This window comes from Fukomys damarensis, unplaced genomic scaffold, assembly GCF_012274545.1.
Source record: "Fukomys damarensis isolate Sample0158 unplaced genomic scaffold, DMR_v1.0_HiC HiC_scaffold_31, whole genome shotgun sequence".
Classification (NCBI taxonomy): Eukaryota; Metazoa; Chordata; class Mammalia; order Rodentia; family Bathyergidae; genus Fukomys; species Fukomys damarensis.
Window position 1 is genome coordinate 12,308,353 of NW_022900943.1, and position 12,544 is coordinate 12,320,896.

At 35.7% G+C, this 12,544-nt stretch overlaps 1 protein-coding gene across 2 annotated transcripts in view; it reads right to left on the minus strand.

Moving 5' to 3' along the window:
* Ric1 (RIC1 homolog, RAB6A GEF complex partner 1) overlaps nucleotides 1-12,544 on the minus strand; it is a 96,632-nt gene that overhangs the window by 22,261 nt on the left and 61,827 nt on the right. For both annotated transcript variants that reach the window (XM_010620828.2, XM_010620827.2), the window contains exons 12-14: nucleotides 6,340-6,543; nucleotides 1,065-1,103; nucleotides 643-753 (exon numbers count right to left, since the gene is read on the minus strand). In XM_010620828.2, coding sequence (XP_010619130.1) covers nucleotides 643-753; nucleotides 1,065-1,103; nucleotides 6,340-6,543 — 354 coding nt within the window. The remainder of the gene's footprint in view (nucleotides 1-642; nucleotides 754-1,064; nucleotides 1,104-6,339; nucleotides 6,544-12,544) is intronic.

Sequence of the window (12,544 nt, forward strand, 5' to 3'; positions counted from 1 at the left end):
AATAACTGAGTACCATATAGGGTCACTATTCCCACATCCTAAAGACCTTGCTTTAAAATTTGGCTTTTATTCATCAGATGAGCTCACATCCAGTTGGCTGCACCGAACAGGCTAAACCTTGTCACACACAGTTACTAAGACTCCAAGTCTGCTTCTTGTATTGAAGATCCCTCCCTATTCATTAGCTAGGATTTTGGCAGCAGCATTCACATCCATGTATCACACACAGACAAGCAGGAAATGACTCAAAGGTTTGTGAAAATTTATTATTATTTTTTTGGTACCAGAGATTGAACTCAGGACCTTGCACTTGTGAGGCAGGTGGCAGAACCACTGAGCTACATTCCCAGCCCTGTGGAAATTCATTCTTATCATATGGCTAATGAACTCAACATTGAAAGTAAAGGATAAATCCTCAAGCTAAAGAATGTTATTAATCCTAACAAGAATTAAAAACAAGCCAACTATTTCAACGCCAGATATCTTACCAAATTATCTAATTGGCTCACAGATACTATCCAACATCATTTATTATATTTGATTTCCTTTTTTATAAGTAAATAATGACTTAAGGGCTTAAGCTAGAGTTGCTTTATATTGTAGTTCTTTTAAATATTTTCTAAATATTTGAAAATGACTAACCTGAGTAATGTTTCCAAAAAGTTTCCATTTTTTGGTGAGTAAAGAGTAATGTGCAAAACCAAACTTGCCAACCACAGCAATATTCTGTCCAAGTTTATCAATAGCTGAAAACTGTTAAAAAAAAAAAACAACAAAAAAACTTGTCCTTGCAAACCTACATACTTTATTATGTATAAAGCAATAATCTGTGTAAGGTAAATAGACTACTGAAAATGTTAAGTGAATTAAATATAAAATGCAAGATTTTATGCGTATTTATAGTTATATTTGACAAAATTGTAGATGTTAGTATTAGCAATATATAACAAATCACGTATTAAAATTTTACTTTTATCAGTATACACATTAAAGGGCTCAATTCCCAGAATTGCCTCATGCAGCATATACCATCCAGTGAAGTTAACACCAACAAAAAAACTCACCCGTATAGGCCAATTGCTCTCTAGATAGGTGCTGGAAATCTACAGAAAATAACACATCGGTTTGATAAGATTTATGAAATATAATTAAACTTAAAAGTATTAACTTATAGTATGAGATTTCGCTTTCCATACAATATTTAAGGTGACACGAATAGGGGCTATTAGTAGCAAGGTTCTCAGAATTTACCATTTATACACATATTTCACATCTCATGTCTTAACCATTTCAAGTTTGTAGATATCACAATGTTTTATTTGTTTGTATTATTAAACTCAATAAACAGAGAGTGACAAGACATTTTCAGAGAAGCACACATGAGGGCAGCTATGAATCGTGTAGAGGAAGTTTTGGTTTGCAGATAAGAACCATCCCCAAACCAGCTTATGTAATAGAACTCCAGTCTCAACAAGGGTTTTGGGTTGTAATGGGAATATTCTAATACTTGTATATTCTTCTGATTAAAGAAGCAATGTTTATAAAATTAAATAATATAAAATGTACAAAGTACAAAATAAATTAGTGTTGCTCATGAGCAACTAGTTGTTGCTTTTATCTCTAAACGTATCATGTTTAAGCTCCTACTTTTCTATTCAAGTATTCAGTTTATATATTTTATAAGAAGTCTTAATATAGCAAAGATATCAACACTACTTGCAATATCAGTGGTAAATATATATTTTCCCATGTTACCTGTCTTACATCTTAAATTATGTCATTGTATTACTCTAGCAAAATTAAAAAATTTCATCCTGAGTGGGATTTCAACATGAATTAAGTAAATTCTAACTCTATTAAGACTCTGTTCTCTCTACCAGCCTACTAATAATTTGGGAGTTTTCTTGGTGGCACTGAGGATTGAATTTAAGAAATATTTGAGGTACATTTTCAGTCTTTTTTACTTCATTTTATTTTGGGACAGTCTTGCTAAATTGTCCAGGCTGGCCTCAAATTTCTGATCCTCCTGCCTCAATTTCCTGAGTAGCTGGATTACAGGAGCATGCCATCATGCCAAGCTATAATTATATTCTTTTTCATGAGCATTTGGTAGGAGTGTGGTATGAATTAAGAGAACAACACAAAGGCTGGGGATATACCTCAGTGGCCCCGAGCCTGCCTTACAAGCAAAAGGTCCTGAGTTTGATCCCTGGTGACAGGAAGGAAAAAAAAAAAAAAAAAAAAAAAAAAAAAAAAAAAAAGCCCCCATAATATTTTAAGAGAACAACACAGGAAGAGTCTTCTGTCCCTAGAATAAGAAAAGCTTCAATTTATTCAAGTTTATGCAAAAAACTGTTCTATGTTTTTCAAAAGCCAAATTAAAAAGCCATGCAGCTGGGTGGGGTAGCAAATGCCTGTAATTCCCACACCTTAGGAGTTTGCTGCAGGAAAAACATGATTTTGAGGCCAGCTAGGCTATATAGCAAGTTCAAAGCCAATTAAGAACATAGCAAAACCCTATGGAAAAAAGCAAAACAAAAATAAGCTGTGTAAAATGCAATGATGTTCAATAACAATGTGTAGAAAAAATAAAAATCAAGTAAAAACAATATACTAAAATTGTCTGTATTACCTTTGCTTAATGAAATTTATTCATAAAACTGTTAGATTTCACATCTAACAAGTCAACTTAAAATCCAATTAAATTACAAATAGGTTTTAGTACATTAGAAATTCTTAATCCCAGGACTGAGTGCTTACCTCATAGAATGGCAACAGTGTCATGATATATACCTAATGAATGCTTAATCCGAATCTTAACAGATAAACTATAGTATTCAGGCCAAATGATAAAATTCACTATTATAGGCAAAATTAGTTAAGAATAATGGTGAATTTGAAGTAGTAATTGGTTATACAAAAGTAAAAAGCAATTTTCTTTCAGACTGTAAGTGAAATTCCTCTTTTTTAAATTAAGAGAAAAACAATAGTCACTTTAAGGACATTAACAGAAGCTGCGTATGACTTCTCATTATGTATGGCACCAAAAAAAACCCAACCTCCCCAAACTTTGGTATTTCATTACTACTTATGATGTGAGTGGGACCTGAAATCCTACTGCAAAATCTTACTGCAAATCCTACTGCAAAAGTAGATTCTAATATAGTTTCTATGCATATGAAGAAAATTTAAATCCTATCAAATGATCATACTCTCATTAAATGAATATTATAGGAGAAAACAATTTATTCTTTTAACCTGCAAAACTCTGAATCACTACAAATTATAAATGGCTTATTTCAAAACTAAGATGTAATTTTAAAAATGAAGCTCTACAACAAAGAAAAAAAAATCCAGAAAAACAAGTTAAAAAAAAAACAAACAACTCACGGTCACACACACAATCTCATACATACACAAACACTGGCCCCCTCCCATGAAATGAAGATTTGTCATGGAATTTGAGGATGTTATAAAATACAAACTAGAATAAAAACTTGTAATTTTCATAGTCGTCTCCACTGATCTATGTTATCTGAACTCTGAACTATATACTTAGTACTGGGAATAGAAAATGGCAAAATGAGGAGAGTCAGCCAATGAAAATGAAGAAACAGGTGAAGAACGCATACTCAGAGCACAAAAGTCGTGCCACATCACAGGAAAAATAAGTACCAAGGTACAGAAACAATCTCCACTCTTCTGGTTATAGGGTTTTCCAATCTCTCTTAATCTGAAACTGATTTTTTATCTACATTTTAAAGTCATAGTGCTAAAATCCTGTCTCCTGCCTAGAGTAGTTTTGTCTGAAACTGGTGAGACCTATTTTCCTAGCAGATTAAATCTGTGCCAAATATCACTTCTGTTAAACATGATACATACTGAAGGATGAAAGTCAATTATTTATAAGTGAAAATGCCATTAAAACCCACTGTTAACATCCCTAACATAGTGCCTGATAAACAGTAAGTACTTCTCGTCCACATCGCCAAGGGTTATTTTTTTCCAAATACAGCCAGGTTATAAAGCCAACACAGAATATTGGATAATAATAACTAATTCATCTTTCAGAAATGTTTAATTTTATAAAATATGGAGTCTTAAAAAAATGGCAGTCTGAGAAAAAATATAGCCCAAAACTAAGTTTTTATTTTATGTTTTTGAAAATTTCATAGTGTACCACTGCTTTCTAACTCTATAACCTTTAAAAATAAAATAAATAAAAACACTATCTTTACTACTAGTTTCTAGCCATGATTCTGAAAGTATATATATTTTTTGAATTAGATAAAAGAGAAAACACAGGAAGCATAGACTTCTAATCTGTAGGTTAAAGAGTACAAAGCTTAGACAAACAAAAATCCAGTACTGTAGACAAAGAACAGAAATGGTAGAAGAACTCAATTAGATGAATTCTAAGCTATACAGGAAGCATACAAAATACAAATTACACAAACAAATCAACTCTGATGAAGATGTAGTCTTATCCTAGAAAAGAGGATTATGTTGAAGCAGGCACCCTAGTTTCTTCAGGGAGTCACCATTACTGGCTAAAAAGCCTGGAAGGCAAAGCTTTAGCATTATACAGATACTGTAAAGCACCCTGCTGAAAGAACATCCCCACCATTTCATTCAAAATCATGTGGCTAGACTGCTAGCAAACAGACTACAGGGCAACTCCAAGTGAAAACATGTCCAAGTATGCAAGTTCTAAGTTTTAGTTTGAGGTCAGAAGCTAAAGTGATTGAACATTTAATTTTAAAATACATCAGGTCTCTTGTTTAATGCAGATAACAGTAAGAACAGGTCTGCCTCTACTCTGCTGGGTGACCTTGGTCAAGTCACATAAATTCTCCGAGCTTCAATTTGCTCATGTATAAAATCCACTTGGACTATATGATCTCTAAGGTCCTTCCAGCTCTAAAAATTCTATGAGTCTATTATAATTTTAACTATTTTCAAGGAAACTGCAATACCTAGGTATACTTGGATTTAAAAAGTTTATCTTTCTGTATATCTTTAGAACAGTATGACAAGAATCTTACTAGTGCCTAAAGTCCTAAAATAAGTGTTACATGCTTCTTTTATGGAATACTCCAGAGAAGGCAAAGAATCACTGAATTTTTGAGCTGGAAGAAAATTCAATTTTGTTATTTATTGCCTGATGGATTTTTGAGTTCCAGACCTACCTTCTTTGATCCTCTGCTCTACTTGGCTCTCTGGTAACACAGACCTGGCTAGGCAGAACTGGCATTGATGCTAGGTCAGTGTAGAATGAATAGTTCAAAGTATGGGGAAATGAAAATAGCAGAGAAATGGCTATAGGAGAGAAGGGAGCAGTGGAAAATTTTAGTCAAGGAAGTAGTTGAGGCAAATTTATTTAAAAATTGTTACTAATTATAAAATGGTATGTACATTGCCTGACTCTATGAATTTATTAATGTAAGGTAAATACATTTTCTTTTAGTGCATACCACAAGCCAATGTAGGAGATACTCAATTGTTCACATTATAAGCATTTTTCTGTCGCTCATTATATCTACTCAAAGCCAACTGAAAATAACTTGAGAGCTTAAATAAGCCAGTAAGGTACAAGGTCTGGCGACCAGAAGGCAAAGAACTGTGGAGAAACAAAATGACTGAAAAAAAACCTAATCTGAGAGTGAGCCCTGATGCACTTTGGTAGCAAAGAGGAAAACAAAACTCAGGTCTTTGGAGCTATGCCCTTGAGTTTAAGAAATTTCAGTTTATAGGTTGTCCCAAATTAATTTCAACTGGCATAAAGATTCAGAATTTCCACATGAAGTGCTAAATTTATAATATTAAAAAACTGTCAATTTAAAAATGCTATGAGAATGAGTAATTTGGGACAAGATTAGATTATAATAAAATTATTAACAATAAGATTCCACAATAATCACAAGTTTATAATTTGGACTGTCAGGTGACTAATCTAAATGTAGCTCCATTAGGACTAGAGTCAGCTGCACAGGGTACTAGTTAATATCACCACTTTCCAAGCAATGACTACACTTTTGCTTATACAAACCCACAGAACTTGGTTATACAAAAAAGGCTGAAAGTAAAACAGTTATCTTTAATCAGGGCAAAGTGAACTCCTAGTCCTTGACACTAATAAGAGACTTAAGGTAGGGTGAAAATACACTCTATCAAGTGGAAAGAAAAGAGGACAAGAACACAGAAAAGCGGAGAGACATGACAGGCAAAAAGCTTGAAAATTCCCAGTTTTCCGAAATAATGGATGGAACAATACTTAAAAATCTGTTCGAAGTGATATTTTACCAAGGACCCAGTTGCTAGCAATCAATAGACACTTACCTGTACAACATGCCAATGCCGATGTCCAAGTAAATTGCTTAAACCTTGAGACTCTACACCTCCTTCTGTAAATAAGCTCTTTTCTTGCCTAGGCTTTCGCTCAGAGTGTGCTGAGGAATTCCTGGGATTCTGGGATTGTGAGGTCTCTCCACAGTTCAAGTATAAGCGATCCTCTCCCTGAAGCAACACTTGCTCTTGATTACTCTAGATAGGAAAGAGGAAAAAGAAGGGCAGAAAAGAAAAGCAAATAAAAATAATCTAATGGTAACATTAGGCAGGGAAAATTAAGTAACACTTTCTATTACAGAAAATTTGCTGTATAGCTCAATGTCGATTTTCTTTACAGAGGACAGACTATATAATGATCTCAGACCTATTATATTTAGAGACGTAGTTTAATGTGATTACTTCCCAGTATAAATAAAATCCTTGCTGAAGTCTGTTCTATCACATGTCGGGGCCCAGTCATGGCCCACTGGAGTTTGACATTTGGAAAATAACTTCTGCTTGTATAATTAAGGCATCAACATTTGCTACTCTTCAAGGAAACTGTTTGTTAAGCTAGTTTTGACTCTTTCACCCTGATATAACAGGAAGCTCGTTAGCCGAAGATCTGATGTTATCTGTAAGAGTCAGGAACTCACCCTGACATAACAGGAAGCTCGTTAGCTGAAGATCTGATGTTATCAGTAAGAGTCAGGAAATCCGGTCTTTGAAAAACAATGACTTGGTGTTTTTGGTTGTTGTGTGCCCTTAAAAGCTTCCTGTTGCTGTGAACCTATAAAAGGAGCTCTTTCTGTGAAATAAATCAGACTTCTCTTCGTCTCCACTCAGGCTTGAGTGTTCTTTCCTTTCTCAATCCTCACTCCCCAACTCAGGCATGTTCGTGTTGTGACGGCTGGACCGCCACAATCACATAGTTGTAAACATACCCAGATTTATAACTGCTGTAGTATTTCTCACTACTACTCTAAAATGGTATTACAATGGGAGATCCTGATATTTGAGAAATTGAATATAACTAGTTTTTGTTTATTGTTTACAAAACAGTTTCACAAAAAGTATGGGTCAGTGCTTTTAAGAAAATATGCCTGGTCAAAGCTAAGTCTGTGAGGGGGACATCTAGATATAAACATAACCATGATCTTTACTGCAATCTTTAATGTCCTTTTGTAAAATTGTAAGACTTGAGAAGGGGGATGCCAGCAATTAACTTTTTGTGTATGTATGCTTGTGCACACACGTGTGAATGTTGCCCTTCTCTAATTACCTGCTCATAGTGCAGAGAATCCAGCAACAAGATTTAATAAAAGGGGAGGACATAGCTGAACAGGAGTCATCACATTGGAGAAACTCAGAAAAGAGCAACTAAAAACACAGCTAAATGGAAGAAGGGGACAGACATACGTCCTGATGCAAAAATCAATTTGAAAGAGACTTGTAGATCAGACAAAACATGCAGATAGGAGTTTAAAACAGGCAAAGCTGTTAACAGGGCTGTGCTTGGGGGAATCAACACAGGATCCGCCATTTTAAGAAGCCCCAAATAGCTGGTGGGCTCCAAGTAGCCTGGCAGAATGAAGCCACACAGGAAAGACTAGGGGTATACAATTCCTCCCCTCATTGTCCCTTCTCCAAATAGATGACACTGCACCCCAGCAGCATATTTCCCTGGCACACACAAGGTGCAAATGACCAGGAGCTGCTCACTCCCACTCACACCAGGAATGAGTGGAATGAACGTCCACCCAATTCAGTCCCAGACTTAACATATAAATGAACAACTGCTGCCTGTGTTAGGAGTCTTCAATATTGGATCCTGAACACACCTCACTGACCGCTGGGAGCTTGCAGTTTATCCTAAGCTAACTGGGACACTCATTTGGCACACACAGCTAACACTTGTTTGGTCTGAGTCAGTACTCAGTACCTAGGGGGTCACTTGAATCTACACTGAGCTCTCAATGACCTGCTCCAATCCTAGACCCTCAAAGTCTCTGGCCAACATCTACTACCAGTCCCCAGGCAACTGGGCTTACACGGGGGCATTTCAAGTACCGTGGGCACAACAACGACTTGATCCTGCATTCAGCCAGAGCCTTGGACATAGTCCCTGCCTAACACAATAGGCCAGTACTCTGCCTGGTTAAGCAGCAAGGATTAATGGCTGCCTATTATGCATGGTACTCAGGACAGCCATGAGACATCACCCAGCACTCTATGCTCTCACTGACCCTGTAAAAATAAGTTAGTCCCAGGCAGATTTGTTTTTCCTCTGAGCATCTACAGGACTGAGTCAGGTCTGAGAGCCCACAAGAGCCTCCATATACCAGGAGTCTTTCTACAGATATTGGAAAAATCCATCGGATAACCAGAATCGGTCCCCAACAACGGGAGATATTAAACAGATACAAACATATATCCAGAAGATTAAAAATTCTATTGAAAGAATATGCAACAGAATCAACTAATGTGAAGAGAGAGTATCCAATCTAGAAGACAGTTGTGGTTTGTGATCATCAAATAAAAGACTTCTTAAAAATAGCAAGGGCACCATGAAAAATCAATCACACCAAAAGTGCAAGGTGATGCAAAGAATAATATAAAATTAACTGGAATCAATGAAAAATTAAAGATAACACAAAGGATATAGATATATATAAACTTGTTCAGAAGTAATGGCAGAAAGCTCCCCAACCATGGGAAAAGAATGTGACATACAGATAAGTGATGCATATAGAATCCTAATTAGCCATGATCAGAAAAAACTCACAGCAAGGCACATAATAAACTAGATTCCAGAAATTCAATGCAACAGAATATTAAAAGCTGTTAAAGAAACAAATCACCTATAAAGGAAATCCCATCAGAGTCACAGCAGAACACAAACCATTAAATCAAAAAGCACTTGGAGTGAAATATTTCAAGCCCTAAAAGGAAACCTCCAATCCAGATTACTGGACTCTGAAAAACTATCTTCAAAAGTGATGGAGAAATTCCATGATAAATAAAACCTGAAGCAATTCACATTCTCTAGAGAGAGAGACAATGAAGACACCAATTCCAAGAATCCCAACAGAATGAATCCACCAGGCAAGGCAAGCAATTAACAGAGGGGAAAGAAAGGGAACCAACAACAAGAAAATAGTATGACAAGAATAAGTCAATACATATTAGTTATAGCCATCAATGTAAATAGTCTCAATTCACCAATCAAAAGAAACAGACTGGCAGAATGGATCAAGAAACAAGATCCAGGGCTGAGGATTTAGCTTAGTAGTTCTGCCGCTGCTTGCCTTGCAAACGCAAGGTCCTGACTTCGATCCCTGGTACTAAACAAAACAAAACAAAACAAAAAAGGAACAAGATTCAACAATATGCTGCACAAAATAAATACATTTGACTAAAAAAGAAATTCACTAACTGAAAGTTAATGGATTGGAAACAATACTCCATGTGACAGGAACCTGCAAAAAAGCAGGGGCAGCTATTCTATTTACAGACAAAGTGGATTTCAAGCCAAGACTGATCAGAAGAGACAAAGGCCAGTAACAATCCAGGAGGAAGAGATAACAATCATAAATATATATGCACCGAACGTCAGTGCACTCAATCATAATCACCAATCAAGAAACAGACTGGCAGAATGGATCAAGAAACAAGATCCAGGGCTGAGGATTTAGCTTAGTAGTTCTGCCGCTGCTTGCCTTGCAAACGCAAGGTCCTGACTTCGATCCCTGGTACTAAACAAAACAAAACAAAACAAAAAAGGAACAAGATTCAACAATATGCTGCACAAAATAAATACATTTGACTAAAAAAGAAATTCACTAACTGAAAGTTAATGGATTGGAAACAATACTCCATGTGACAGGAACCTGCAAAAAAGCAGGGGCAGCTATTCTATTTACAGACAAAGTGGATTTCAAGCCAAGACTGATCAGAAGAGACAAAGGCCAGTAACAATCCAGGAGGAAGAGATAACAATCATAAATATATATGCACCGAACGTCAGTGCACTCAATCATATAATCTAAACACTAATGTATACAAAAAACTAGGTAAGTTCTAATACTGTTATAATAGAGGACCTCAATATTCTGTCATAAACAGACAAATCAACTACAGAAAAAAATCAAAAAAGAAATGTCAGAGCTGAACCAAACCTTTGAAAAAAATGGACTGAGACGTTACAGTGTTCCAGTTCCACTCAACAATAGAATACACATTCTAGCACACGGGACTTTCTCCAAAATAAGCCATACACTAACTCAAAGAACATGCTTAAGTGAATGTGAAGGAATAATTATCCAATGCATATTATCAGATCATAGTGCAATGAAACTGGAAATCAATGGCAAAAGAAAGTGAACAATAAAATAGTTTCTACAATTAAATGATAATGTTGATATGACACAGAACTTATGGGATACAATAAAAGCTATTTTAACAGGGAAATTTATAGCAGTGAATAAGCTCAAATAAATGCCCTAATGTTGACCCTCAAACTTCTAAAAAGAGAAGAGCAAGTTAAACCTGAAACTCTTACAAGAAAGGAAATTATAAAGATCAGAAGACATTAATGCAATTGAGAATAAGAAAACAATACAAAGAATCAATAAATCTGAGTTGGTTCTTTGAAAGATTAAATAAATAAACTCTTAGAAAACTTTAACAAAAAAAAAAGGAAAGATGCAAATCTATGCAATTAGGAGGGAAAAGGGTCAAATTACAATGGATCCTGCAGAAATCCAGAAAGTCATCAGTGTCTAGTTTGAGAATTTGTACTCATATAAAATGGAAAACTCAGAAGAAATGGACAGATTCTTAGATAGAAATGAATTATCCAAAGCTGAAAGAAGATCATATACAAATTCTAAATAACTCGGTATCAGTTAATGAAACTGAAGAAAGGACTTCTGGGAAAATGGCAGCTTGGTAAGCAGCAGAAAATGAGCCTCTCTGAGATTTGGTGTCCTAACACTGGAATATAGCAGCTCAAGGGGGAGAAGGAGGAGGGAAGTGGGTCCCCAGGACACAGGAGCAATCTGAGGTAAGAACTGAAGTCTACAGGGAGAGTGAAGAGAGAGACTTTAATGATTAGGAGGGAGGTAGCATACAGCACTCTCTTCCAGAGCCTGGACTCTCAGAGAGGAAACAGTGGGCTGAACCTGCAGATGCACAGTGACAGCTGACCCCAGAGGCCTCCACGGAGAAATGCACCAGTGGAGTGGAGCAGCGGACAAACTGGACTGCAGCAGCTGATAAGAAAATGGCCTAGGATCCAGGACCTATTACAAGTAATACAATTCTTGGGCATGTAAAAGGAATAGATGCTTCTCAGATAAAAGTACAAATATCAAATAAATAAAAATTTTCAACATCACTAGTCATATGAGAACTGCAAATTAAAACAACACTGAAATTCTATCTCATTTCAAAAGAATGCCTATCAGTAAGAAACTAATCAATAACAAATGCTGGAAAGGCTGTGGGGGAAAAGGAACTCTTCTTCATTGCTGGTGGAAGTATAAACTAGTACAACCAATACGGAGGTCCCTCAAAAAAATAAAGCTAGAGGTTCCATTTGACCCAGCTATTTCTCTTTTTGGTATCTTCCTCAAAAGAATTAAAAGCATCATATCATAGCAATATATGCACACTCATGTTTATAGCAGATTTATTGCACACTATATTTATAGCATAATTTGCAACAGCTAAATCTTGGAAATAGCCAAGATACCCAGTAATGGATGAATGGATAAAGAAAATGTGGTTTTTATAACAATGCAGCACTACTCTGCCATAAGGGTAAACTTCAGACATTTTTAGGTAAATATATGCACCATGAGACCATACTTTAAAGTAAAATAAACTGTTTAAATATTGCATTGTTTCTCTGGTGTGAGAAGCCAAAAGCATAAATAAAGACTACTAAATGGATAATGGATAATGGGATGTAGGAATAAAATGTTCAAGTAGGAGAGGGAACAAGGGAGGGGGCAGGAGTAGGAAAAGTAAAAAAGAATGGAAGGAAAAAATGGAAACAAAGCTTTTGTAAATGGGAAGGGGAGGAAGGATTGAAAGGTGAGGAAAGGCATGGGAAAGAAAGAATTAAAATATATTATGTACGGTACAAATTCCCTATGACAAGTAAAATCAATATGTGTGACAAATACGTACTAATAAAAAATAAAGTTTAAAA